The sequence below is a fragment of the Mustela erminea genome, chromosome 4 (genome assembly GCF_009829155.1).
Source record: "Mustela erminea isolate mMusErm1 chromosome 4, mMusErm1.Pri, whole genome shotgun sequence".
Taxonomy (NCBI): domain Eukaryota; kingdom Metazoa; phylum Chordata; class Mammalia; order Carnivora; family Mustelidae; genus Mustela; species Mustela erminea.
Window position 1 is genome coordinate 53,751,142 of NC_045617.1, and position 26,105 is coordinate 53,777,246.

The following is a 26,105-nucleotide window of genomic DNA, read 5'->3' on the forward strand; positions in this document are numbered from 1 at the left end:
ACATGCAAGGGTGTGGTCCCGAGCCGCTGAGAGCAGCGGAGAGTTTGCCTAAGGCCCTGGAAGCTGTTGTTGGATTCAGCTGCAGAAGCCCTATTCCTGCCAGAGCCGGTGGGGGGCCCTTGAGTTGGGGCTCCAGCCTCGGGGGAGTGGCCCTACAGAGGACGGGGAGCCCCGCTGAGAACCTGGTAGGAAGGCGTGGATGCTGCCGAGGGTGCCGGCAGGAGGCTACGGAGGGTGCCGGCAGGAGGCTACGGAGGGTGCCGGCAGGAGGCTACGGAGGGGAGGTAGGGCACCTGTGCTGCTGGGAAGAGGGCAGGTGAAAGGTTGGGTGTGTTGAGCCTGATCTGTAACAGGGGCAAAAGGAAGGCAAGCTCTGCTTCCATCATCTAGCGGACGGTTACTCGCCACGTTCACTGGGCAAATCTGCGTGGAGAGTCCGCTGGGTCAGGTGCTGTCCTCGATGCAGGGGATACAGCAAATCCCGGAACAGATATACCCGCACAGAAAGGGTTCCCAGATGCATTTGTAATAAGAAAAGCAAGTGGCTGAATACTCATCTATTTATGGGAAAAGAACCCCGCTAAGACAGGGTGTGTGTGGATCTATTGGATCCGCCAGCCAGGACATCGGGAAAGCACGGGAAGGATACAAAGAGCAGGAGAGGCACGTGGATTTGGAGTTTGTACGAAGAGGCATTGTATCTTTTTATTCTTTTTGCTTGAGCATTGTTTCATTTTTCTTCACAGGAAGTATAATTTTATGACTCTTTCTTTTTTAAGATCTACTTATTTTAGAGAGAGAGCGTGCACACAGTGGCAGGGGAGGGGCAGTGGGAAGAGGAGCGACAGACTCCCCACTGAGCGCAGAGCTGGCCTCCATCTCAAGACCCTGAGCTCATGACCTGAGCAGAAACCAAGAGTCCAAGGCTTAGCCGACTGAGTCACCTAGCCGTCCCTAACTTTCCTCTTCTTATAAGGACACTAGTCATATTGGATCAGGGATCACCCTAATGACCTCATTTTAACTTAATCAACTCTTATTTTAACTTAATCAACAGAGTCACAATCTGAGGGACTGGGAGATAGGGCTTCAGCGTATGAATCTGGGGGGTGGGGCTGCTGTTCAGCGCAGGACGGAGGGACGGAGCCTCAGGAGCATTCCTCCGGCCTGCCCCTGCACAAATGTTCCCAGCGCTGGGTGGTCCGCTCAGCTGCCCTCGGTGTCTCTGACCAGAGGGTCCTGGGTGTGTGGGGGGGGGGGGGTCCTGGTGGTGGGTGTCTGAAGGCCTCAGAAGGTGCTCTAGTAAAAGCAGCACGATTGCATCTGCAGCTCCCTAACCACACTGAGCAACCGAAAATCCCCAAGGGGACCAGGCAACATGATTTCCTGACAGATAAGGCAGGGAGGGAGTGTGCAGAATTTGCCCTCAGTAACCCGACAGTCTCCAAGCCAGGCGGCTCGCAAAACACCTGATGGAGGCTTTTCTCTTTAGCTCATGACCGGGTGGCCCTGCCGGAAGGAACTGGGGGCCCAGCTGCCGCAGCATGGAGCGCTCAAGCAAGATGGAGTTCTTCCAGAAGCTGGGCTACAGCCGGGAGGATGTGGTCAGGGTGCTGGGCAAACTGGGGGAGGGCGCCCTCGTCAACGACGTGCTGCGGGAGCTGATCCAGACTGGCAGTCGCCCGGGAGCGGGTGAGGGCAGCGGGGCGCCCCTGCTCGTTCCCAGGGGCTCCTGCGCGTCCCTGGACTCTGTCCAGCGCAGGCCGGTGGCGGAGCTGGAAGAGGACTGCAGAGGCCCCGCTGGTTCCTTGCGACCCATAGTGATCGACGGCAGCAACGTGGCAATGAGGTACTTCCCTTCATCCTCAGGGTTGGGAGGACGGTCTCTCTATCCAGTGGTTTGGTCCAAAGAGTTTTGGGGCTAACAGATGGGCTTTTGAATCCCCGTTCCATACCCTTGGTAGCTGTGCGGCCTTTAGTTAAGTTACTTAATCTCTCTGAGCCTCACTTTTTCCATCTGTACTGTGGGTATTAAACCTCCCTAGAAGGTAGTTGTAAGACCTGGAGCCGCACCCAGTGCCTAGGACAGTGCCTGACAAAGAGTAAGCGTTCAGCAGGTAGTTCCTGCTTTCATATCAACCCAGGGCAGGGAAAGACTCTCTCCTGAGGAGGGCTGTGGGTAACCAGGGAGGAGCCTGGCGTTGGGGGGTGGCAGACTGTGGCTTCTCAGCTGGAGTCTCCCTGAGAAGCTGTGGGGCTGGGAAAGCCACAGCACCTCAAGTGTCTTCTGGGACACAGGCGAATAGATAGATAACTGAGCAGCCTCTCTCAGGATAACTAGAACCAGATGGGAAAAGGTGCTTGAGTGGGAAGCCGTCTCCTGGGGGCTGCTCCCTACAGGTGGCTGGTGGTGCTATGGTTCCCCAGCTGGTCTGAGACATGCACCTGTGGCCTGTGAGCTGCAGACACAGTGGTCTGGGCATCTTTGTGTGTTTCTGCAATGAGCACCTGACCCCTGCATGGCTACATTCAGCTTAGAGACAATCTCACAGTCTCAGCCACACTCCACGTGGGGCAAGGAGGAGGCTGTATTCACACAAGGGCAGTTTTGTGCTACGGGCCTGAGTTACAGGCAGGCAAACAGCAGATCTGTAGGAAATCGGTCCCTTGTAGCTGTAAACAGAGGACTTCTCCCTTCGAATGCTGAGCCACTGGCTGGAATTGACAAAAGCTGTGTGATCCACAGTGCTGAATGAGTCAGGAGGGTGTCCGTCCTTTGGCTGGCAGATCCAGTAGATTTCCCCGGGGGGCTGGGGCTCACTTGGAACTTGGCCCTGCAAGACAAAAGTTTGGAATGGTTCCACCCAGAATGGCCCAGCTCTGGGTACTGTCCCTAGGGGTCCCGCTCCATGTGTCCTGAGAGTATTGGGTCAAGACTGAGCCAGCCTGGTCACCCTGGGCTGCTCCTGGGCTCTCTGGGACATCAGCACACATGCTCCTGTGTAGGGACCTGACAGGTCAGCCTATGAAATCCTGCTTAATTTGAGATATCAGGGAGAGTTGGAAGGACTTTTAAGATTTTTTAAGGTTCTGAGTGTCCTGGGAAGTCTGAGGATTGTGAGGGGGACCTGGCCTCCAAGCAGGATGGGTCCCCTTTCCTTCTGGAGATCTGTACAAAGGAAGCTTTAAAGGTAAAAGGGTATTTTTTTTTTTTTTAAGATTGTATTTATTTATTTGACAAAAGGAGATCACAAGTAGGCAGAGAAGCAGGCAGAGAGAGAGGAGGAAGCAGGCTCTCCACTGAGCAGAGAGCCCAATGTGGGGCTTGGTCCCAGGACCCTGGGATCATGACCTGAGCCAAAAGCAGAGGCTTTAACCCAGTGAGCCACCCAGGCACCCCTAAAAGGGTATTTCTTAAAGTGAGGACCTTTCCAGCCCTAAGATTGTACCAGCTCTGTGATCCCAGATCAGAAGAACGGCTTGTGGGCTAGAAGGACTATGTCAGGTGCTACAGGAAAGTGTGGGCAGGCTCTCGTGGGGAGCAGACAGTTTTTAGAAATTGTTTCGATAGGGTGGTGTTGGAGGATTTTCTACTGATGAAAAGCTCTGTTGTTGCTTGGAATTCAAACTTGAATGGCATCTTCTCCTTGTGAGTGACCATGATGCATTAGAGATAAACGCATTTATTCCTACTCCCGCCTCCCACTGTTGTCATCCATCTAACCCCTTCACGCTCCATCTGTGTGGGTGACAAATGAAAGCCATCACTCAAGCTTGTTATAAAGAGTGTGTCAGAGCTCTAATGCTTTCACACACTTGCTGCCTAAACAGCATCTCAGTCAATGAGCACATGTGTGTCTGTGTGAGGTCTCAGCGTGTGGACATATCTGTGCATGTGTGTGTCTGTACGCACATAAATATCCCATCCCTTTCCCCAGCCTCCTGCATCCTTAGTTAGGAAAAAAGATACATTGCACAACCACCAGCTGGTGGGTGGGACTTGGTTTGCTCAGGGGCCAGTCTAGAAGATGCTGGGGTTTGAGGTCCTACCCCATCCCCTGCTCCTTTTCCGACGGCAGTGTCCTCCTACTGTGTCCTCCAGCCAGCTCCCACATGACCCATGACCTTCAGGCTACACCCAGTCCCAGTTGCAAAGGACAGATTTCAGTGTGGGGCTCACCCTTTAGAGGCAATGGGTAGTTTGAAACCCAACATAGTGTCTAGTTATGATCTGCTGAACTCAAAACTCAGTTAACCTCAGAAACGTGGTTTCTGAAAATTCTCCTTTCCTGAGGTTTTGTACCATCACAGATTTGCCCATTCTCTGATTTTTTAAAAAAAGATTTTATTTATTTATTTGACAAACAGAGATCACAAGTAGGCAGAGAAGCAGGCAGAAAGAGAGTGGAGGAAGCAGGCTCCCTGCTGAGCAGAGAGCCCAACTCGAGGCTCGATCCCAGGACGCTGGGATCATGACCCAAGCGGAAGGCAGAGGCTTTAACCCACTGAGCCACCCAGGCACCCCATTCTCTGCTTTTGAAGAGGCTACAGCTTCATCGGCTGTCTGGCCCTGGAAGAAGTGAGGAAGGACTTAAATGGCAGTTTGGAGCACATGTCCTTCCTGCCCCCAGGAGCCAACGAGAGTCTGAAGCTCTCAGTCCTGAACTCTAGCTGAGACCTGCCCAACAAAACTCCCTTTGAGGATGGAAAGCTCTATACCTGCACTGTCCATTACGATGGCCACTGGACACATGGGGCTACTAACACTTGGAATGTGGCTATTGTGACCAAGGACCTGAATTTAAATTTGAGTTAATTTGAATTTAAATGTAAATAGCCAACTGTGGTTAATGCCTATGTGTTGGACAGTACAGGTCTAGATTTTCAGCTGTATGACCTTGGAGTGGGTCACCTTACTTTTTGAGCCCTGTTTATACAATTAAGAGGTTGGATGAAATCATCATCATTATCAACATCATCTTCAGTGGCTTTCCACCAGTAACATTCTAGGATTCAAGGTGATTATTTTATGCATTAAATGCCTTTTTCTTATGAAGGAATTTCTCTTCTTCTGCAGAGGTTCAGAGAGGATAGGTTACTTGCCCAAGGTCACAGAGCTGTTAAGTGCCAGGCTCTGCTTCCAGAGCTCTTCCCAAAGTCCTGCACTTTCTCTAGCACTGTGCAGCTTTGGCTTTCCAGCCTTCGAAAGCGTCTCAGAATGGGAGACTGACCCCATGGACTTCTATTCTGGTGCCAGAGGCTGCCTGCGTGGACCAGAGCCCTTCCCGGGCAGGATGAGCCCTGACTTGCCTGCTGCAGACAGGTTCTGCTGGGTACCATCACTCCCACACCAGGGGGCAGGTGGTCTTTGCAGGACCGGTGCCCAGGACGCCTCTCCTGCTGCCGCCAGCATGTTGGGAACTTGAGCAGAGGGCCGCGCATGTGCACTGACCCGTGGCTCTGGCAGAGCTGAGCAAAGACTGATTTGCCTGCACAGTCCCCTCACCTTCGAGGGGCGTGGGTGGGCCTGTGCACATGCGCACACATCTCCATATCGTAGAGAGGAGGGTGTGGGCTCAGTGTACTCAAGGGCGTCACACTTGACCCTGAGGACAGGGTCCAGCAGGCTTGAAGTGGCTTTCGTGGACTGTGTGTTAGGAGCTGCGCGGCTTCTCAGGGGCTCACTGCCACCTCCTGGGTGGTGCATACTGGAAAAGAGAGATTGGAAGGACTTCAGCTTGGGCGAAAAACCACCTGATAATTTCACATCCTCTTGCTGCCCCCAGACGAGGGTTTCATGTAAATGTGCCCTCATTTTGGGGTGCACAGGGCTTTTTGTACATTTTTAAACTCTTGGAAACCTCAACAGACCCTGACTTTTTCTGGAGTCACGAATCTTCAGTGATCAGACCTCAGGCCTGCAAGGGGATGGGGGGTTCCTCAGCCTCCTCCCCCACCCCTGTGGGTTACTAGTGGAGGCTGCCTTAGGGGGCCACACCTGCTATGGAGCTCTTGAGTTGCCTCTGACCTATGCTGGCTAGGTCTGCACCTGTTTCTCCTTCTCTGAGATGATGGTGACCCCTCTTCCAGAGGCCACCCTCTCTCTTCCCCCTGACGTGAGCTGGGGAAAGATCTTTTGGGGCAAAGGCTATAAACTCCAGGTTCCAGGTGTTTGCAGTTTAACTCCAAATAAGAAACGGAATGGAAAGAGTGGCGTGCCTTCACAGCTCATGCTCTGAAGGGATCACCACTTCTCTTTTCCTTTCCTCCCACCTGCCACCACTACCGCACGCTCGGACGGACGGTTCTGTGAGCTGCTGACTTCTGCAGAACCTCCTGGGCAAGAAACTGCGACAGCGATGAGTTGCCAGGTGGCTCCTCCCTGTAAAGGGCTGCAGAACCCTGGCTGCCCCGGGCGGGATTGTTCTGCAGACAGAGCCGGCCTCAGGCAGACACCCACTTCCCCTTACCACTCTCCCTTTATTCAGAACCTCCCTCCTCTGTCTCCTTTTCCCAGGGCCTGGCTCTCAGCTGCCTGGGGAGCTGGTTGCAGTGACTGTTAATAAGAGCTAAGGTCCTGGGGCACCTGGGTGGCTCAGTGGGTTAAGCCTCTGCCTTTGGCTCAGGCCATGATCTCAGAGTCCTGGGATCAAGCCCTACCTTGCGCTCTCTGCTCGGTGGGGAGCTTGCTTCCTCCTCTCTCTCTGCCTGCGTACTTGTGATCTATCTCTCTCTGTCAAATAAATAAAATCTTAAAAAAAAAAAAAAGAGCTAAGGTCCTTCCCCCCAACTGCAGCCTTATAACAGCAGGTGACTTAAGCTCCAAAAGAATTACTGTCTTGCTTCCACGGGCAGGGAGGGGAGGGGCAGGAACACTCGGGATAAGAGATGGAGGTGGAGGAGTTTGCAACCCCACAGGTCAGGCTCTGAGACCTGTCATTAGATCAGGGAATTGGGCACATTTCTTTGCTTTAGTTTCCTCAAGGATACAGTGGAAGGACGGTCACTTCCTCAGGGGCTCCTTGTAATGATTGGAGCGCTGAGTGCCATGTGGCCCGGTACATACGACTCCACAAATATTAAACATGAGCCAGGAAGCAGGAGTGAGGGCTGTCCTGTTCACTGTCTCTGAGGACTCAGCACAGAGCCTTGCTCACAAATCAATGTTGAGTGAGTGGAGGGCTGCCCAAAGGAGCAGGTGTTTTTGACTTCTGCATTTTCATGTGTGCCGAGTGGTGTGGTCCTAGGGCAACCGTGGGGCTTTCTTGCCTGACTGGGAACTCTGCCAGCTCCTAGAGAGAGGAACCCCCCCCCCCAAACTCAGTGAGAAGGTGGTCTCTGCTTGTGGCTTCAATCCTGCCATGGCCTGGGGCTTTCTGTGGTCAAAAATAGGGCAGCCATAATGGGGTTTTGAGGTTGGTTAAAAAATATATATATAGGGCAAGGATTGAACAATAATAGTCTCCACATCTCAAAAGAGACCAGAAGGCTCAGAGGGGAGGTTGGGGTGGGGTGCGTGGGAATCCAGTCCTGCAGAACCATGGACTTGAATAAAAACCCTCTATTCCAGAGACAACAGCTTAAGTGACTCTAGGGTTTAGTCCCTGACTTCCCTTACCTGGAGTCAAAGCTGGAAGGGAGAACACTTCTTAGGGCTATGAGCTGATGTGTGGATGTTCCATCTTCTCTTGGACTTCACGGTATTTGTTGCCCTTTTGAAACTCTTGGCTAAGGGTCCGCCATCTTGGAGTCTTGTGTGAAAGAGGCCATGGGACCCGTTTTTGCTGCACGAAGCGGATGGTAGCACCATTCATCAGTTTTTCTCTTCCTGAACTCCTAAACTACCACTCCTTCCCCCCCACGTGCCCCCAGGAGGGCCCCTGTAGGCTGCGGTCCTGCCCGTTACCAGAACCCATTGCCCTGCTCACGTTTGCCTCTTCAGAGGGACTGGGCTCAGCCTCATCACTGAATGTGGCCCCTCCAGCCACCTACCCACAAAGGTGTGCAGTCACAGAAACAGACGGGAAGTCACAGAAAAGAGAGAGCTTGAGAAAACATTTTAAAAGAATTGTGGCAGTGATATGTGTACTAGGGAACTGGTGGAGGGGAGACATCGTTGCCACCGACAGAGGCATGTTTGGGGATGGAGTGTCTTTAGTTGCTCACATTCCTGCTTTAATGTGCCCAGAAAATAGACCTTTTGGGATGCCATCCTGGCTTACAGTCCTGCTCCCCTCCAGGGGCCTGTTTGTCCATCCCCAGGCCTCAGATAATCCACCAGGCCTGCGGGCACGCAAGGGATCCAGAAATGTTGCTTCCAGCTCACCTGTCTGCCCCTTTCCTCCCAGGCCCCTTCGGCTAAAACCAGGATTTCTCCAAAAAGCCTTCGGCCGCCTCTTCGCACCCATCCTGAGGTTTCTACCCTGACCCCTCTGCTTCTGGCTCAGGGGGTAGAGCAGTTGAGGAATGCAGGGGTGAGGGCCCTGGGAAGGACCCCTTCTTTCTCCCCCCTTCGCCTTTCTTTTTTCAGCTTCCGCTGGGGCAGAGGGACGCGCTGTCCACTTCGTCTTCCTTTCACCACAGACGTTGACATTTTTTCTCCCTACTGTTTGCATCAGCCTCCCAGCGGGGCCTCCGTGGCCAGAGGGATATTTTTTCTAAACCGGAAGACACTACCGATGTAGGACGCAAGGCCTGGTTCCTGATCGTCACTGGAACACAAGCAGTTCCAAGTTCTCCTTCAGTCTCTCCACAAAGCCTGACTTGCGCTACTATGGATTGTGTTTCCAGAGACTCCCATTTTTCTCTTGCAAACCGACCTCTCCTGGCCCCTCGGAGGAAACAGCAGGAGGGGCTGTGCCCAAGACAAACTGCAGCATGAAAATCGGGAGCGTTGTCCTTGTCTGGATGTAGGCAGACTGCTGGAGACCAGGCTTCTCAGCAGACGGGGGTCCAGGTGGCCCTCGGCTCTTTGAGAACCCATACAACTCTCCCCTTTGCCCCCTCTCCATGCTTCCAGTCACTCTGTTCTCTCTTTGGTCCCTAGGCATGCCGAGCCTTCCCTGTGTTGAAGTCTTTCTAGCCAACTCTGCCCCTGGGGCTGTTCCTCCTCTAGCTGCTCAAAGGACCTGTGTCTTCTTAGCCACTCATGTACTCAACACATTTTTACTGACCTGTTGCCCATCATTGGGCACCATGGCAGGTGCTGGGAATTCAGTGGGCAGCAAAACGAGCTTGTGACATAGGAGAGGGGGAGACCTGTTCCTCCTAGGGTGGGTGTCATCCTTCAACTGGTATTAGTCCCCTGAGGACTCAGAATAAGGGTCTGGGGATGCTTTCCTGAGGAAGTAGAGATGAAGGTGAGATCTGAAGGAGAAGGAGGCATGGACCAGGCCAAGAGGATAAGAAATATCCGGTTCAAAGGTCCTTCTCAAAGGTCCTGTGGTAGGTGTGGAGAAGGTGCCTGCCAGGAGACAGGGCTGAGGCTGTGCAGGTGGCTGGGCAGGAAGCAGAGCAGAGAGTGACTTCACCTTGAGGCCAGGCTGAATGGCACCCGGGGCTAAGTCTGATTCTGCAGTCTCGTTATCTCAGGTCTATCTACTTGTCTCCCTCGCCAGCAAAACATCACTGACCTGCACAGACTCAGTCTGAGGGATGTTTTCAGGCTTCGTGGGTCCCTCTGAGAAGCACCTGGCTGCTTCTTTCCTGTGGCTTGCACAATGCCGGCCTCCTCTGGTTAACTTCCTTGTGACCTGGTAGACCCTTTCTGTCTCTTCCGTGAGATTGCCCCACTCTCCCCGTAACCAGCTGCTGAGTCCCAGAGTGCCCCCAGACCCATCTTCCAGGCCTCTGGCTCTCCCTCCAGGAGCCAGGCCATTCTCTCCATGCCATGGCTCCAGCCGCTGTGTGAGCGCATCGCCCAGAAACTCTCTTCTCGACCCCAGCTGTATCCTTAGCCTTTCCACCCAGACCTCGCGGAGGCTTCTCCCCCTTGCTGTGTGTCCATGACAGAACTCTTTCCCTCCACACCCTGTCCTCCTCCAGAACTCCCTGGGTCAACCAGGAGCCCACAGATGAACAAGCCAGAGGTCCGGAGGCCTCCTCAGAGCCTTCTTCTCTGTCATCCTTTATCCCGTCAGTCACCACATTCTAGAGACTTTTCTCTTCTAAATGTCTCTCAGGTTCACCTCCCCTTCTCCCTTCTCTGACAACCACCCATGCGGCCCACGTCATTACCTAGTTTGGCTGTGATGACTGTGAAAAACTTCCTACCTCGGACCTCACCCCCACTTTGCCTCCTTTCCAATTCAGTGTCCGCTGTGCTACAGCTCTGGGAAACATACCCAGGATTGGATCACGTCGCATCACGCCGAACCCCCCGGTCTTCAAATCCTTCTATGGGCTTCTCCTTGGTCTGAGGGGAAGAAAGCCTTCAGGAAGGCACGCAAAGCCCTGACTGGTCTTAGGCCTCCTCTCACGCTGCTCTCTCTTTCCTGCCTCCATCGACACTTCACGGGCATTTGGGGGGGCACATTGGCTTCCTTACTTGGACTTGAGGAGCCCCATAACACACTGGCACCCCTCGCTTAGGACAAGAGCATTCTGCAGACGGCCACTCTCCTCCATCCCGTCTTGATCCTTATCGGCTTCAGGCAAAAAGAGGGTTCTTGTCTATTCCTCCTCGGAACACATGTCCCTTGGAGCCCAGTGCCCTCTCCACATACGTACCATCACACGCTGCACGGTGCCAGTTAAGGGATACACTTTTTTCAAGGAACGAACTATTTTTAAAATGCAGATTTCCTGATTCCCTTGATTAGGAGACTGTGATTCAGGATACTATCAGGGGAAATCACTCTCTGGGAACCCTTCCTGTGACTCTACAGATTTCTTTGTTTTCCCTTTGTAGCCATGGAAATAAAGAAGCCTTCTCTTGCCGGGGAATCAGCTGGCTGTGGACTGGTTCAGGGACAGAGGACACACCTACATCAAAGTTTTGTCCCATCCTGGAGGAAAGATCCACCGAGATCTGACACCCCTATCAGAGGTAGGTGTAGCAGGGATATGCTCATCAAGGACTGTCCGCCTTTTCTTGGAAAGTACTCGGGACAGTTACAGTCAATTACCTCCTTAGCTATTGGTGTGATAATGTCTGTCTTCTCCACTGGACTGTAAGCTCCCGGAAGCACTGACTGTGGATACTCACTGCCCATAGCGCTAGCACCTAGCACAGTACTGCAGTAGGTGCTCAGTGATAGTTGTTGAGTAGATGAATAAACAGAATTTTTTGTCTTTTAGTGCGAAGGATTCAGTCCCCCAAATTAATTGTGTGCGGAGGGAGAGGAGAAGCAGACTCCCCGCTGATCAGGGAGCCCGGCGTGGGGCTTGATCCCAGGACTCTGGGATCATGACCTGAGCTGAAGGCAGATGCTTAACTGACTGAGCCCCCCCCGACACCCTCTTTCAGCCTTTTAACCAAAAGCTTTTGGTGTTGTGTTTAATTCTGTCCATGGTCACCAATTACCGATTCTTCTCTTTCAGGTTCTCGCCTTTCTTCTTAAATGAAATGACCCTCCTGTCTTAGGGATGAAGTCTCCGTAGACTATGTCTGGTTGTAATATAGACTCTAAAAAGTTCTCTTCAGTTCTGTGAATGCTGTTTATTTTTGGGAGGCCACTTCTCTTTGTTCACCGCCTCCCCCTCCCCCACCTCTCTCTCTCTCTCCCTTTATGTGCGTGTGCTCTTACATCTTCTCAAAAGTCTGGTGGGTTTTTTGGTGGCCAGTTTTTAATCTGTGGATAAAGAGCCAGTTTGGTTAGAGCTTAGATCCGTATCTATGTGATTTCCTTGTGTATTCTCCCCTGGTGTGTGGCTCTTTCCCGCAGTGGCCGGGCGGGCCGTCCGTGTCGACCGGCAGATCTCGTTGGGGCAGACCCAGCAGGCAGGAGTCTGGGCAGCCCAGCCCCTGTTTACTGCAATGCCACAACCACGATGGCTTTACTCGAGGTCAAAGGCCACATGGCAGAACTCCGCCTTCCTAGTGACACCTCAGTTTCTTTATAGTGGTAAAGGTAGGGAAAAGGTGGATGCAGCAATCCCAGGAGTAGCTCTCACCCCGACTTCTGCCCTCACCCCACTCCGTCTCCCCCGGCCTGAATGCTCTGGCCTTTGCAGGGAGAATGGCGCCCAATCCACTTCAGCCTTCTTTTTAATAGTTTCTTTTCTTAAAAATTATTTTTATTTTTTAAGGATTGTATTATTTATTAGAGAGAGAGAGAACAGAGATAGTAACAGAGATAATGAGACAGTGCAAGAGCAGGGAGGAGTGGGAGAAGCAGGCTCCCCGCTGAGCAGGCTGCCCGCTGAGCAGTGCAGCGCTCCATCCCAGGAACCTGGGACCGTGACCTGAGCCTAAGGCAGACGCTTAACCGACGGAGCCACCCAGGCATCCCCTTCAGCCTTCTACACACATTCTGGACTGTGGCTCCCAATGTGCTACGGGGTCAATTTTAGTATATGTGCTGCTGAAGCTAGCATTGTGCTGCGGGGTCAATATGGTTTCCTGGATTTGCTGCTCTCTTGGTTTCTTTGCTGTTATCCTGGGTTTGCTGCTATTCCTTGGCCCATTTTTATGTGATTACGGACCCCCGCCCCGTTGTGTACTTCTTCATTACCGCTTCAGTGGAACCATGAGAAGGAGGTGGGGATAAATTACTTGTGTTCAGTTCTCCACCAGGAGCCACTTACCCCAATCATTCTTTAGTGTCTGAACATGGGAATGGCGGTTCTCAACAGTTGTGTAATATTTAAATGAAGTATGGGTAAAGGGTAGGGAAATCACTTTGGGGTAGGGAAGGAATTTTTAAACAAGTCATGACAAGTGCAACTCTTCAGGGGAAAGATTCATAAATTTGCCTGGATTAAAATAAAAGCTTCTGTTTATTAGTGGATACCACAAAAAAAACCCCAAAAAATGAAAAGACAAGCCTTGAGCTGGGAGAGGCCATCCGTCACACATTCCTGATGAAGGATTACTGTCCAGATCTATAGAGAGCTTCTCCAAATTAATAAGTCACAGACAAAGGACCAACAGAAAGATGAACTAAAGCATGAATAGGCCTTTCACCCAAGAGAAAACATAAATGGCCAATAAACATATGAAAAGATGCTCAATCCATTAGTATCCAAAAAAAATGCAAAATAAAACCACAATAAGAGGCCACTGTACACCCACCAGATTGGCAAGCATTCAGAAACCTGAAAATGCCAAGCATTGACAAAGTTTACTAAAATGCTGTGTTAGGTTGTAACTTGATATACCCACTTTGGAAAACAACTCGGCATTGTCTTGTCCAAAGTGCCTTTCCCTGCGACTCAGCAACATCGCTCTTAGAGGTACGCGCTAGAGAAATCCTTGTACCTCTGTCCCCCGGGAGACTTACATGCAGAACTGAGTGCAGTGAACCTGTGGACACGGCTCAACCTCCCGGACACGACGTTAAAGGAAGAAAGCAAGTACAGAAGAATATGTACGCGTGATGCCATTGTGTAAAGTCTAGAGGGTCCTGATCACCTTGAACATAGTCGTTTTGGGGAATGGAAACCTACACATTTTTGAAAATGAAAGGAAGGGAATTATAAACACAAAGTTCTACACTTTGGGCTATGTTGAGGGGAGCAGCAAAGTGGGGAGGTGTTCATGGGGTGGGTGACTTCTCCGAGGGAGTGCTGTGCAGGTGGCTTTTTAAAAGTACCCTTTGTACCCTCTACACATTATGTACTTTTTTAAAGTCTGGAAACCATGTCATGTAGGAAAGGATGTCGACTTGAGGGAAGAAACAATTTGTGAAGGAGATGCTGATGTTCTTCCAAGTTCGGAGTAACTGTTACTGTAGAAGGGGTTTTCTTTGGCATGCCCTCAAAGGCACAACTAAGGTCAAAGAGCAAACTTTCCAGGAATGTGGATTTTAGCTCCCATAAGAGACCCTGTGCTACGTGATATGCATTCACTTCCTCACCTGTCTACCTGGGAACTGGATGAGCTCATCCAGTCTGCTCACAGACACCGAGGATGTGGAGGAGGACTCACTATGCTCATTTTATGGGAAATGCAAAATCCGGTGTTCAGAGAGGGACGAGGTGCCTGGGAGTGGGAGTGGAGACAAGAATCCAGGCTATAGGATTTTTTTTTTTTTTTTAAAGATTTTGCTTATTTGACAGAGAGAGAGAGGTCGCGAGTAGGCAGAGAGGCAGGCAGAGGTGGGGGGGGGGGGGGGAAGCAGGCTCTCCGCTGAACAGAGAGCCTGATCTGGGGCTCGATCATGGGACCCTTAGATCATGACCTGAGACAAAGGCAGAGGCTTGGCCCACTGAGCCACCCAGGAGTCCCCAGGTTATAGATTCTTTTTTGTTTGTTTGTTTTTAAAGATTATTTGTTTGTTTATTTATTTGACAGGGAGAGAGGGAACAGAAGCAGGAGGAGTGGGAGTGGGAGAAGCAGGCTCCCTGCCAAGCAAGGAGCCCCGACGTGGGGACTTGAGCCCAGGACCCGTCCTGGGATCACGACCCAAGCCAAAGGCAGATGCTCAATGACTGAGCCACCCAGGCTGCCCCCCGGGTTATAGATTTTTAATCCCAGATGCCTCCTATTACATTCTTGGGTCCCTCAGAGCCGTGGTATGGGAGGCTCTATCCCGAAGGTGTCCCAAGCAGACCCCTGTACCATGGGGAAGATGGACAGTGGCTCCAAGCTGTGGGCCCAGGCAGAAGCCTTTCAGGGGGATTGCAAGTCTTCTAGTAACTGGCATTGCCAGGATTCCAGTTAAAATTCCAACGTCTTTCTCCAGGAGGACTCTGGTGTCTAGTGTGGTAGGGCCTTATGTCATGTAACCATCCGAAGGACAAGAGCTATGGCTTCACTGTGCCTTCTGAAGTGACTCTGCCTTGTTGAGTACCGTTCTTGGGAATTCTGTCATGACTCGTGTCCCCTTGACCCCAGGCTGCTGGCACATGCCTCTCAGGACCCCCCAGCTCCTCACTGAGCTGCCAGGCTGGGCCATGGGTGGGGGAGGAGGCAGCTGGCTCAGAAAGGCTCCCTGAGCCGCTGAGCATGCTGGGGGATGTGAAGATGGATTTGGGGGTGGGAGCCCTGCCCCGGAAGCTGCCACATTCTATCTCCTGCCCGCCCTGTGGCCCCCAGAGCAGCACGTGCTGGAGGCGCTGGAGAGGCAGGCGGTGCTTGTGTACACCCCGTCCCGCAAGGTGAACGGCAAGCGGGTGGTCTGCTATGATGACCGCTACATTGTGAAGGTGGCCTACGAGCTGGATGGGGTCATCGTCTCCAACGACAATTACCGCGACCTTCAGAGCGAGAACCCCGAGTGGAAGTGGTTCATTGAGCAGAGGCTGCTCATGTTCTCCTTCGTCAATGACCGGTATGTGGCGGCACAGGGGGTCCTGGGCCCCGGGGTGGGGGGCTGGGGTGACCAACACAAACCACTCCAACCAGCCTAAGCCCAGGGTGGGGGTGGGGCTTGCAGTCACAGGCACATCACGTCAAAGGAGAGGGCACCTAGCCCTGGAGACCGAGTCCCCCCGGAAGTCACCCACTCTTCCTCCCGCGCCGCCTCATCTCTCCCTGTCCCTCTGGGTCTCCTCTCTTTCATGACCGCCTTTCCCCAACAGGGCTATTTTGTCCCAACTGTCCATGACCTTTCTGTTCCCATGCCCTCACACAGCTTACCTGGCACCGAGTTGCCCACAGGTGGGCGAAGCACGAGCTGGGGCACCATCAACATGTTGCTTTTATTTTTAAAACATTTACGATTGCAAGCAAGAGCGCCGAAACAGGCATCTTGGGGGAGAGCTGAACTTCGTCGCGCTTCCATTCACTTATTTTATGTTTCTGTCTTGTTTTGTTTTTAATTTTCGAATTACATGTGGGACTCGTCTCCCTGGGGTTGTGAAGGTCTTGGAATTAAGTCTGTCTCATTACCTGTTGGTTGAAATTTTCAAAAGAATCTAGTCGGTTCTTCCGTCCCCGAGATTGGTTCCACTGGGTCAGGTCCGCCCTGAACCAACCAGCTCTAGCTGGGGGGAGGGCGATGGTGGGAACACAAGGCGAGAGCCTGTTAGCACATGCCGGGCAGGGGCCCCCAGATGGAGCTGAGGTGAGGAGAAAGCAAGGCAGATGTCCTCAGGTGTGCTAAAGGCAAAGACCAGGAGCCCGGCAAGGTGGGCATGGGTCTGTGGCTAGCCCAGGGTGGGGAGGGCACAGCAAGCTGGGACATTGCTCCCACTTCAGCAAAGAGCTAGGGCTTTGGAGGCAGCAGGTGTGGTTTCCAACAGAGGCTCTGCCATTTCTGGGCATGCCTGTCCCTACTCTCACCCTCTTAAGCCCCAGGGCAGACGTTTGCCCCAGTAGCCCCCATGGTCGTGTCCACGTACTCAGGGCGAGCAGTTCCCTCCATCCAGTTCAGGCCCAGAGAAATCTGGCAAGTCTGATAACAGTGGGTTCCAGAAAATCCTGAGGTCTGACAGATCATGGCTGCCCTTGGCCTGGTGACAGCTCAGGGCCCCAGCCAAGTCCTTTTGACGCACTGGGCCCTGGAAAGGGCCTGCCAGAAGGTTCCCCGGACTGCCAGGAGGCAGAGCCTGCCTGTAGGAGAGGACGCCCGCCCCCATTGCCCCAGGCACGTCCATAGGGCCCTCTTGGCGCAGCTGGCCGTGGCCAAGGCCTGGCAGAGAGCAGGAGGTGAAGCCTTTGGGAACCTCTAATAACCGCAGCGGGCGGCTCCCTAAGATTCTTGGTCAGCGCCCAACTCGGAGAAGCTGGCTGTGTAGCTGGGAAGCTGGGATCTGAGCCACAGAGGCTGCCTGGGCCTGGGGATTGCCCCATTCTGTGCGGGCCTAGTGTACATGGTCTGCACGGTGGGACTCAGTATGACACTTGACTCTCAAAGGGACACCAACGTATTAAAAACAGGACCCTCTTCGCCCTGCCATGTAGGGTCCACAAGTCCTCTGGTGGAAACTTGTATGACCTGGAAGTGCGGCCTGGAAACAGAACTGTTCATATAAAAAGTGGATGACACTAAAGGAGGGGAATTTTCCTTCCGAGGACCCTTCCTCTCTGAGCCGCGGGCCCACTGAGGATGCAATCCCTTCGTTGGGAAGCTACATGCCAGGAAGACAGGAAGGGGCAGAGAGGGGGCAGACTGGTATCATCCCAGAACAGGGCTGGGGTCCGGGAGCTGCACAAGCTGAGACCAACCCCAGAGCTCCCTGGGTTTGCCGAGAAGGGGTTGGGCCTGTCACCGAGGCTCTGTGCCACCCCCCCCCCCCCAGATCTGCTTCCTCCCTGGCTCCCTGCTAACATTTCAAACTCTATTAATATTTACTCCCCCAGAGCTGTGGGGCAACACAGGAGAAGTGGGATCTGAGCCAGGGCTCACAGGCCCAGGGCTGTCTGCTGCCCCGTGGAGGTCTCGGCACTTCTGTTGAGGTCAGTGGGAAAGCAGTTTAGAGTTGCTTTCAGACTGAGGCCTAGGGGAGCCCTAGAGCAATGAGGCTTCCATTTCAGTGGGTCAGAATCACCTGGAAAGTTATTACAATGCAGACTCCGGAACCAGTCGAGAGTCCCACTAAGTAGGACTTGTGTGAAGCCAGGAGACTTCGGTGATTCTGCGAGCTGGGCTAGGCCCCTCCTAGGGTCCATGAGACTCAAGGGTGATTCTGCTCCAAATGCTACACACCCTCTGGGGGTTCTCTAGAAGGGGCCCTGAATGGGGATCCCAGGCCGGCGCCATGCCTGGTGCTGCCATTTTTGTACGGGCTGGCTGGGGCCCGCTCCCCATACAGGTGCCAGAGGTGAGTGTTTGGGGGTCCAGTAGTTGCCCCCCTGTGCTTGTTTACAGGTTCATGCCCCCTGATGACCCCCTGGGCCGCCGGGGACCCACTCTGAGCAACTTCCTGAGCCGGAAGCCAAAGCCCCCGGAGCCATCCTGGCAGCACTGCCCCTATGGTGAGTAGCTCCCCATGCCCCATGCTCCTGGGTCAGGTCCCATATCAAGGCAGTACAGGGCAGTCAGCAGCCTGGGTTCTAGTCCGGGGTCCACTCCTACCTAGCTGTGTGACACTGCAGAGCTAATTTAACCTGTCTGGCCTGCGCACGCTGGCTGGGTTATTACAAGGATGGACAGACATCATGGGGGTTGGTGGCACTGGAGGATTTGCGAGGGCCAGAGGCTGGGGTCATACACAGGGCTAAGCCGCACCTAGGAAGCAAGGAAGCTATGTGTACCCCCAAACACCTTCTCCTCAGTCCCTTCCCCTGGCAACCTGCCCCACCCCTTCACAGACTTTGGTCAATGCTGTCCATTAAGAATTAAGGACTTTATCCCACAGCGCTTCTAGCCAGCTTTCACTATCTTGCTTTGGCAAGATTGTTGGGTTTTGTTTGTTTGTTTAACATCCCAGGTCTTGCTTCTTATGTCCATAGAAATTTTAAAAACCTTAGGTGATACTCAAAGTCACTTCTTGTTAGAATGAAGGCAACCGCACATACATTCAGGTTGGCTCTTCTTGATCCTGCCCTCAGCAGGGTCCAGGTTTGGGCGATACATTACAGGATCACCTCTGTTAGAACAGCCTGTAGGGAGAGGGCAATGTTTCGCAGAAGGAATGAGACCAATGGTGGAAACCGAGGCAGAACTGGAGGTGCAGTCTTATCTCTCGAGCACCTGCTCCCCACCCTATCCCAAAGGCTGGCCCCATCCACAGGGTCCCTGGGGAAGTGGAGGTCGAAGGTCATTGGATCTAGAGGTTTGGTCTCAGTTGCTGGCCAAAGGGAGTTTCCACACCGCCAATCTCCCTGCCCAACACTGAGATTACTGGGTCCAGCGCCCTACACCACTGGGGGTGGGGAGAGTGGGGGAGCGTACCACACCCTCATCCTTCTAACCCGGCCCCAGGGCACTTCTCCCCACGTCGTCCTCCCGCCCGAGGTCTCACCCCGCCCTCTACCACTGCCCCGCCCCTTCCAGGCAAGAAATGCACCTATGGCGTCAAGTGCAAGTTCTACCACCCCGAGAGGCCGCACCTGGCGCAGCTGGCGGTGGCTGACGAGCTGCGAGCGCAGACGCGGGCTTGGCGAGGCGCGGAGGCGGAGCGGCTGAGGTGCGCGCGGGCGGCGGCTGCCGGGGCGGAGCAGGGGGGGCCCCGAGGCGCTTCCGCCGCGGCCTGGCCGGGGGCCCCAGAGCCCGGCGCGCGCAGCCTGCCCTCGGCGCGGCCAGAGGCCGACGTGGCGGCGCTCGAAGGCGGCTTCTCGCGGCTCGCCTTCAGCGACGACCCGGGGCTCCTCGGGACGCCTCCTCGGGACGTCGGGCTCACGCTCCAGCCGCGCCATCCGGAATGGGTGGCGCGGGGTCCCTCTCCGACCCCGGCAGCCACGCCCGACCTCCCGAGCCCCCGGGGCCCGTCCGGCCAGCCGACCCGGCCGCGCGGGGGTCACATCCCCGGGGCCGCGCCCAGTGAGCTGCTCCCCCAGCGCAGATGGCCCGCCGACGCGCGCGCCCTTCCCCCGGCGGCCGGCCAGTTCCCGGGCCGCTCGGCTTGGGCGGAACGCGGCTGGGGCTACGGCGCCTTCGGGGGACCGTCGGGGTCGCCGCCTCCCTCCGCTCCCAGCGAGGCGGACGCGCGCGCCCGGGCGCGCATTGCGCTCTGCAGCATCTTCCCGCCGCACCAGGTGGACAGCGTCATGGCCCGGTTCCCCGCGCTCTCCGACGTCACCAGGCTCATCCTTCTCATCCAGAAATTCCAAAGGTCTGGTGCGCCTGTGGGAAAATCCTAAGGAACTCGCCAATGCCACCGCAAGTGATGTCCCAGCCTTGCCCTACCACTTGGGCAAGATGGGTTGTCAGCCTGCTCCTGGGGCGAGCCTCTGTAAAGCCCCCTTTTCTTCAAAGATGGTCAGGGAAGCCAGCTTCCTCACCCTCAGCCGGGCTCCTGGTGGCACTCGATGACCCTCCCTGACACTGCAGGGCTTGCTGCTGGAGGTCAATAAGGTTGGCCCCTTCCGGGAGGGAGTGACGTCTTATGTGTGGAAGTGTACAGGTCCGCTGACGGCTCCAAGAGTTTGTCTAGAAACACTCCATGCCTGTTTTGACAAGCTGCACCTGGGATCCACAAGTGGGTCACAAAGGCAATTTTATGGTTCACACCAGAAAGAGGAAATCTCAGAGTGCACTGCAAGTAATCAAGCTAGGTATGAAACTCCTGTTCGTTAGCTTCAGGTGGGTGCACCTGTATCCCCTTGGTACCCATGTAAACCTGAGGTGTGTCCTGGAAAAAGCTTGAAAAATCCTGGTACATGGCCTTGAATTTTATTGTATCAAATCGCATTTGACATATGTAGTCGGTTGGTTGATGGAGATTTCAGCATCTGGAGGTTTTCAGATGAGCCGTTTCTTACCTCATGAGGGGAACCTAGAATTCTAGCCTTGCTGTGTGGGCTCTACTTGTCACTCTGAGATTGCGATTGCTGGTCTGTGGGGGCGGGGCAGGGCCATGGTGTCCTGAGGGTCTGCTCCTGGGGCCTTCACACCACACACACACACACACACACACACACACACACACACCCTTCTTGACTCAGGGACTTCCTCAGGGTATTTTCCAGCAAGCTCCTCTACTGGCTGAGTTTTCTAATCTGCCCCTCAAACGTGAGCCTAGGCCCAGTGAGTCAGGACTTGCGCCCAGGAACGTTGAGATGGGTCAGTGAAGAGCTGAGCTGTCCTCAGTCATGGAGGCTTATTGGCCCCTTCCACCATTGCTGTTTCTTTTCCAGCCAGTTACTGCTTTGAGTTTTGGGACAAAGGGACCCACCCATTTGCAATGGGCAAGAAATGAGACTGGGCTTCCCCAGTGTGGACCCTGCGTCTTCAGGGGGCCCTGACATCTCTAGGGGGCGTCTGCCATTCACTCTGGATTACAAGTCCAGTGGGGCAGGTCTTGGCTCATTTGCTCATGAGGGCCCTTGGTGGCTGGCTATCCGGAAGAGTGTGAGGCACCTCCCAGTGGAAAATCAGCTCCCAACCCCCCAAAGTTTCCTGCAGACTGGGAGTGCAAGGGGAAACCCTTCTCAGTGCACCACTCAGCTGTGGGCATTGTTGGCACACACCAGGGTGTACCCCTGGGAGTCAGCCCAGGAAAGTCTGCATCCAGCCTTCTGACGGTCAATGCTGCCAGTGGTGATAGAGTGACGTTGTGTCTCCCTGTGACCCCCTTCGTCTTTTTCAACCAGCCTCTTAGCGTGCTTCAGCCAGATCTGCCCTTTACTCCTTTTTCCCCAAAGAGGACACTGCACCCAGAGTTGTGTCTTATTATCTGGGGACCTCAGTCCTGAAGAAGGTCAACTCTTTCTGGAAAAATTGGATTTCCCTCCCGGAGTTATTGTTTTTGTTCTCTTTTGGCAAGACAAGCTTTATGTTAGAGCTGCTTTTGTCTCTCTGATCTGTCTCCTGAGGTGGCATTGTTGCAAGGCTGACTTACAGTTGGAAATGTTTAAACTGCTTCCTTTGAGGACAAGTTTGAGTTTTAGTAAGCTGTAAAGCTATTTTATTTGGTTCACTATGATTAAGACAAGCACAAAAACAAGTGAAGAGACAGCACATTTCAGTGTAATCCCCTTTGGAATCTTTTCCGAAGTCTTGGTATGTCTTTATGACACAAAACATGGATGGACGGGTGAGTGAAAAGTTCCTGGTCGCATAACTGTTACCATGATTCAAAAATAAATCACTCTTATCCATATCTGGACTGTTACCAAATTGTATATCATTTTCTCCTGTGTCTGCTTCTCCCCTCAGGTCAGGTTTTCACATTCACAATATTGTGGTTATGAAGACTGATGTAATGGCTGCTTCATGTGGTGTTATTCCACTGTTGGGGGTCAGAGGCTGGAATCTACCTTTTCCAGGGGAAACATCAAGGCCCAAGGCGAGGACAGGCCTTTGCTGGATGCTCAGTGGGCTATTTCCAGGTACACGGGCTGCTTGCCTGTTTGCCAGACTGTTAAAATCCTCCTTACAGAACCACAAAGCAATCTCACAAACACCACTTCTTCTTGTATCAACTTGCAGCAGAACCCTCGATTGCTCAAATCTGAGCAGCTGGGTGCCGGACCGTGTTTTTGCTCATGCAGCTTTTCCGGAAGCCTCTGGAAGGCATTTTGAGGCAGAACTGCAGAATATCAGGGGCTAAAGGGGTAGAAGCAACAGAAGCCACTCAGGTCCTCATTGTTCCAAATAAAACAAACCCAGCCCTCCGGATTTTACCTAGAACTCATGTCAGGGAGCAAAGAGCCAACTGCTAGTTGGTGCAGGGACAGCTCCCCATGTCTGGGAGAAGAGTCGCTAGGGGGAGAAGAGCATGGTCATGGTCAGGGGGAGGGGAAGAGACATGAAGGGATGGGGGATGGGAGAGGGGACTCAAGGAGCTGGAGTAACTACTTGAAATCACAAATCCCACCATGAGGGAATGCCCAGAACCAGGACCAGCTACATAACTTGTGGGGCCCTGTGTAAAATTAAAATGCAGGGCCCCTTGTTCAAAAGTGATTAAGAATTTCAAGATAGTTGATAGCACAGAATTCAACCAAGTTTGGGGTCCTTCTAAGTGGAGATGTCCTGTGGGATTTTCTCCTGCCTATGAAGCTGTTTTGCTTGTTGAGAAACAAGCCAGAGAACATTCTCCATAACCAGAGGGTCAGAGGCCAAGAGACGACGTGCATGCTTCATAGTTGGGGAAGGCCACATGTGTCTGAGGCAGGTGCCTCAGAGTCCCTCAGGGACTGTCTCCTGCACCCTCCTGAGGGCTGAGTGGGCCTTCCTTGGCTTTCTCTGCCCACCTCTGCTGCAAGGGGCTCAAGAGGAGAAGTGGAGGGTCTTGAGCAAACCACATACGGGATGAGCTGTGTCCAAAAGAGGTCAGAAGGGGTAAATCTAACAGGGTAGCAAGTATATTGGTTCGCATGAGGCGAGCTCATGACTCACAAGCATGGCTCACAAATCAGGAGCCAGGAGACTGGGGTGGGGGGTGGGCGCAAAGCAGCTTTGAGGTTGGTTGGAATTAGGGTCTTGAACCCTGTCTGTCAGGATTCTCTCTTTGGTTTTCTTCTGCATGTGGGATTATTCGCTCCTTCTCAGGTTTTCCCTACACAGTGAGAGCCACTCTGTTAACAGACCTAGGTACATATCCTTTCAGCTAAAGGACTTTCAGCCTCAGAAGAATCTTGGGAAGAATCAATTGGCCTGGCATGGGTCATGTGCCCGCCCCTGGACTAATCACCATGAGGCACTACAATGGGGGGCAGCTGGGACTCATGCCCTGCTCCGGCTCTGATGAGGACACGTCCTGGGATTGTCAGCTTCTGCAGGGACTCACATGGTTGGTGGGGTGTCAGAAGGTTTAAGGGAATGCAGAAGGTTTAAGTTTCCCTCAGAACGAAGAAGGGAGACAGTGTCTGGGCGACAAAAAGAATACCCATGGCATTGTTCAAGTTTGGGCCTTAGGACAGGGCTTAGGATGGCCCCACCCATCCCCTCCTCCAGCTCTAGTCCTGCCTGAGAAAGGAGCTGCTGTGTTTATTCTCTTTCTCGCTTTGTCAGGAAAAACCATGCATCTGCCCATCCATAGACAACACAGCTTTGTGTGGTTGGGAGTTGGAGGGCCTGCTGTTACAGGGCCTGAGCTATCATTGTGTTAATCTTGCCAGTCCCGGAACGAGGCCAGATGAGCACTTTGGTGGGAGACTGCCAAAAACCCCTGCAGGGGAGGAAGTGGCTCTTCAGAGTCAAAAGGTGACCTTGTTCCCTCCGCCTCACTTCTGGACTGATGCCCACTAGAACTCGGGAAGCTCTCGGAATCGGAGCACTCAGCCCAACTGCTGGCAGCCAGGCTGAAAATAAGGGGCTGAGGGCTTGACCCAGCTTGTAATTACTGTGATCTGAGTTCCTGGGGAAACAATGTCACCTCTCTGTTCTTATGGAGGAATGACACACCTATCGTAATGCCCAGGAAGATGCTGGATAAATAAGCAGAAAGGCATGTGGGCATAACTCAGAGACCAGTTGAATGCTGTTCATATTAACTCGTTGGCTGGTAGACTGACAGACACTGACTGGCTTACTGACTGACTGACACTGGTGACGGACTGACTGTGACTGGCTGGCTGACTGCAAGCAGTAACGGAACCTGACTGACATTGACCGGCAGACACTGGTTGGCTGACTCATTGACACTGAATGACTGACGCTGATACTGACTGGTTGACTGACTCACTGACACTAATACTGTCACTGACTGACACGCTTCCTGAGTGACTCACTGACACTGACTGGCTGACTCACTGACATTGTCACTAACTGACACGTTGACTGACTCATTGACACTGACACTGTCTGACTGACAGACACAGGGGGACAGAGGCAGGCTGTCTGACGGGCAGTCATTAACTGGTACTGACTGAGACACTGACTGGCTGACACTGACTGCACGGCTGACAAAGTTAAAAGTGTGGTTGACACCGGTAGCTGTTGGAAGTCATTACTTAAATAGGGTTAACAAACCACAATAGTTTGGGTTTTATCTGAAGTCAAACTGATTCTTGAAAATAGTGTCTGCATGATTAAAACAAGTCATATTAAGCCTCCAAAAGTCAGTTTCACTGTTGCCATTCTTCTTGAGGTAGTTTATAGAGGCATTTCTCCCTCAAAGGAAGGATGGACAGCACAGGATGAAGATGAGGTCCCTCTCTCTGCACCAGTGATGTTTTTTTTTTTTTTCCCCAGTCTGGCCTCTTTTCCTTTCTCTGAGAACTTCCCGAGCTCTCATTTTCTCAAAGCCCCTTCTTCACCCAAAAGTCACCTACTGAGGGGTCCTTTGTGTTCCATCTTTCACTTGATTGTATGTAGCTCCTTTGCTCTCTTATCCTCTTGGATCTCCCGCCCCCACCATTGTTCTCCAATCTCCCTCCGCTTCAAGGCTTCAAAGCTCTTCTCTTCCCCCTTCCTTGGCAAAGTCAGCCCAGGCCATTCTAGCACTTGTGAACCACCCTTCTCGGATTCTTCACTGCTGTCTTTTCCGGGGCTGAACATTTCCAGCTGCTCTAAGGCACCCTTTGGAATGATTTTGTTTTGAATGGTTATTTGTTGCTCTTTATCAAATTCTTTCCTTGTATTTAGGTTTCCACTTAAGACTATGCAAATTGGAAGGTTGGGACAGTGTCTTTAACCTTGTCTTTCCATCAGCCTTGAGGCTAGTCAGTCAGGACCGGTGAGGTTATGTCACCGAAACAAAACAGTCCTGAATCCCAACAGCTAGGATTACAGAGTTGTGTAACATCATTCTCCATGTCCAGGACAGGTTAGCTGGGGCTGTGCACGCAGAGACCCAGGCTGAGGGAGGATCTGTCCCTCAGCTTCCAAGTGGCCCGAAGAAGAGAACATGCTCAACTGTGCAGATTCTTAAAGCTTGCAAGCAGACATGGCATGGCAGCACCTAATTACACAGGGCAAGAAAGTGCAATCCTCCTGCACGTCTACATGTGGTGGGCATCTTTGGAGAATGGCACCGTGATCCTTTGCCTGTGGAAGGCAACAGAGAAATATTTATTAATTGAAAATCTTGAAGGAAAGAAAGAGTTACATGAAGCATGGTACATCCATTTAATGAAATATTATAAGCCATTAAAATGATAGATCAGAGGATGTTAAGGACAGAAAATGTTGAGCATCTTGTCATCAGGGAAACTTGTCACCAGGGAAACACAAATCAAAATTTGATGAGATACCACCTCATACCTGTCAGAATGGCTAAGATTAACAACACAGGAAACAATAGATGTTGGCGAGGATGTGGAGAAAGGGGGACCCTCCTACACTGTTGGTGGGAATGCAAACTGGTGTAGCCAGTCTGGAAAACAGCATGGAGGGTCCTCAAAAAGGTAAAAATAGAGCTACCCTATGATCCATTAATCACACAACTAGGTATTTACCCAAAGGTTGCAAAAATACTGATTCAAAGGGGCACATGCATTCTGATGTTTA

At 52.8% G+C, this 26,105-nt stretch overlaps 1 protein-coding gene across 1 annotated transcript; it reads left to right on the forward strand.

Moving 5' to 3' along the window:
* The first annotated feature begins 881 nt into the window (after positions 1–881).
* On the forward strand, positions 882–21,820 carry ZC3H12D (zinc finger CCCH-type containing 12D). Its single transcript, XM_032339278.1, is given in 7 exon segments — positions 882–1,849; positions 10,910–10,944; positions 10,947–10,991; positions 10,994–11,047; positions 15,200–15,434; positions 17,916–18,022; positions 19,044–21,820. Coding segments are annotated over 7 exon segments (1,587 nt in total). The 5' UTR covers positions 882–1,544; the 3' UTR covers positions 19,850–21,820.
* Positions 21,821–26,105: the final 4,285 nt, after the last annotated feature.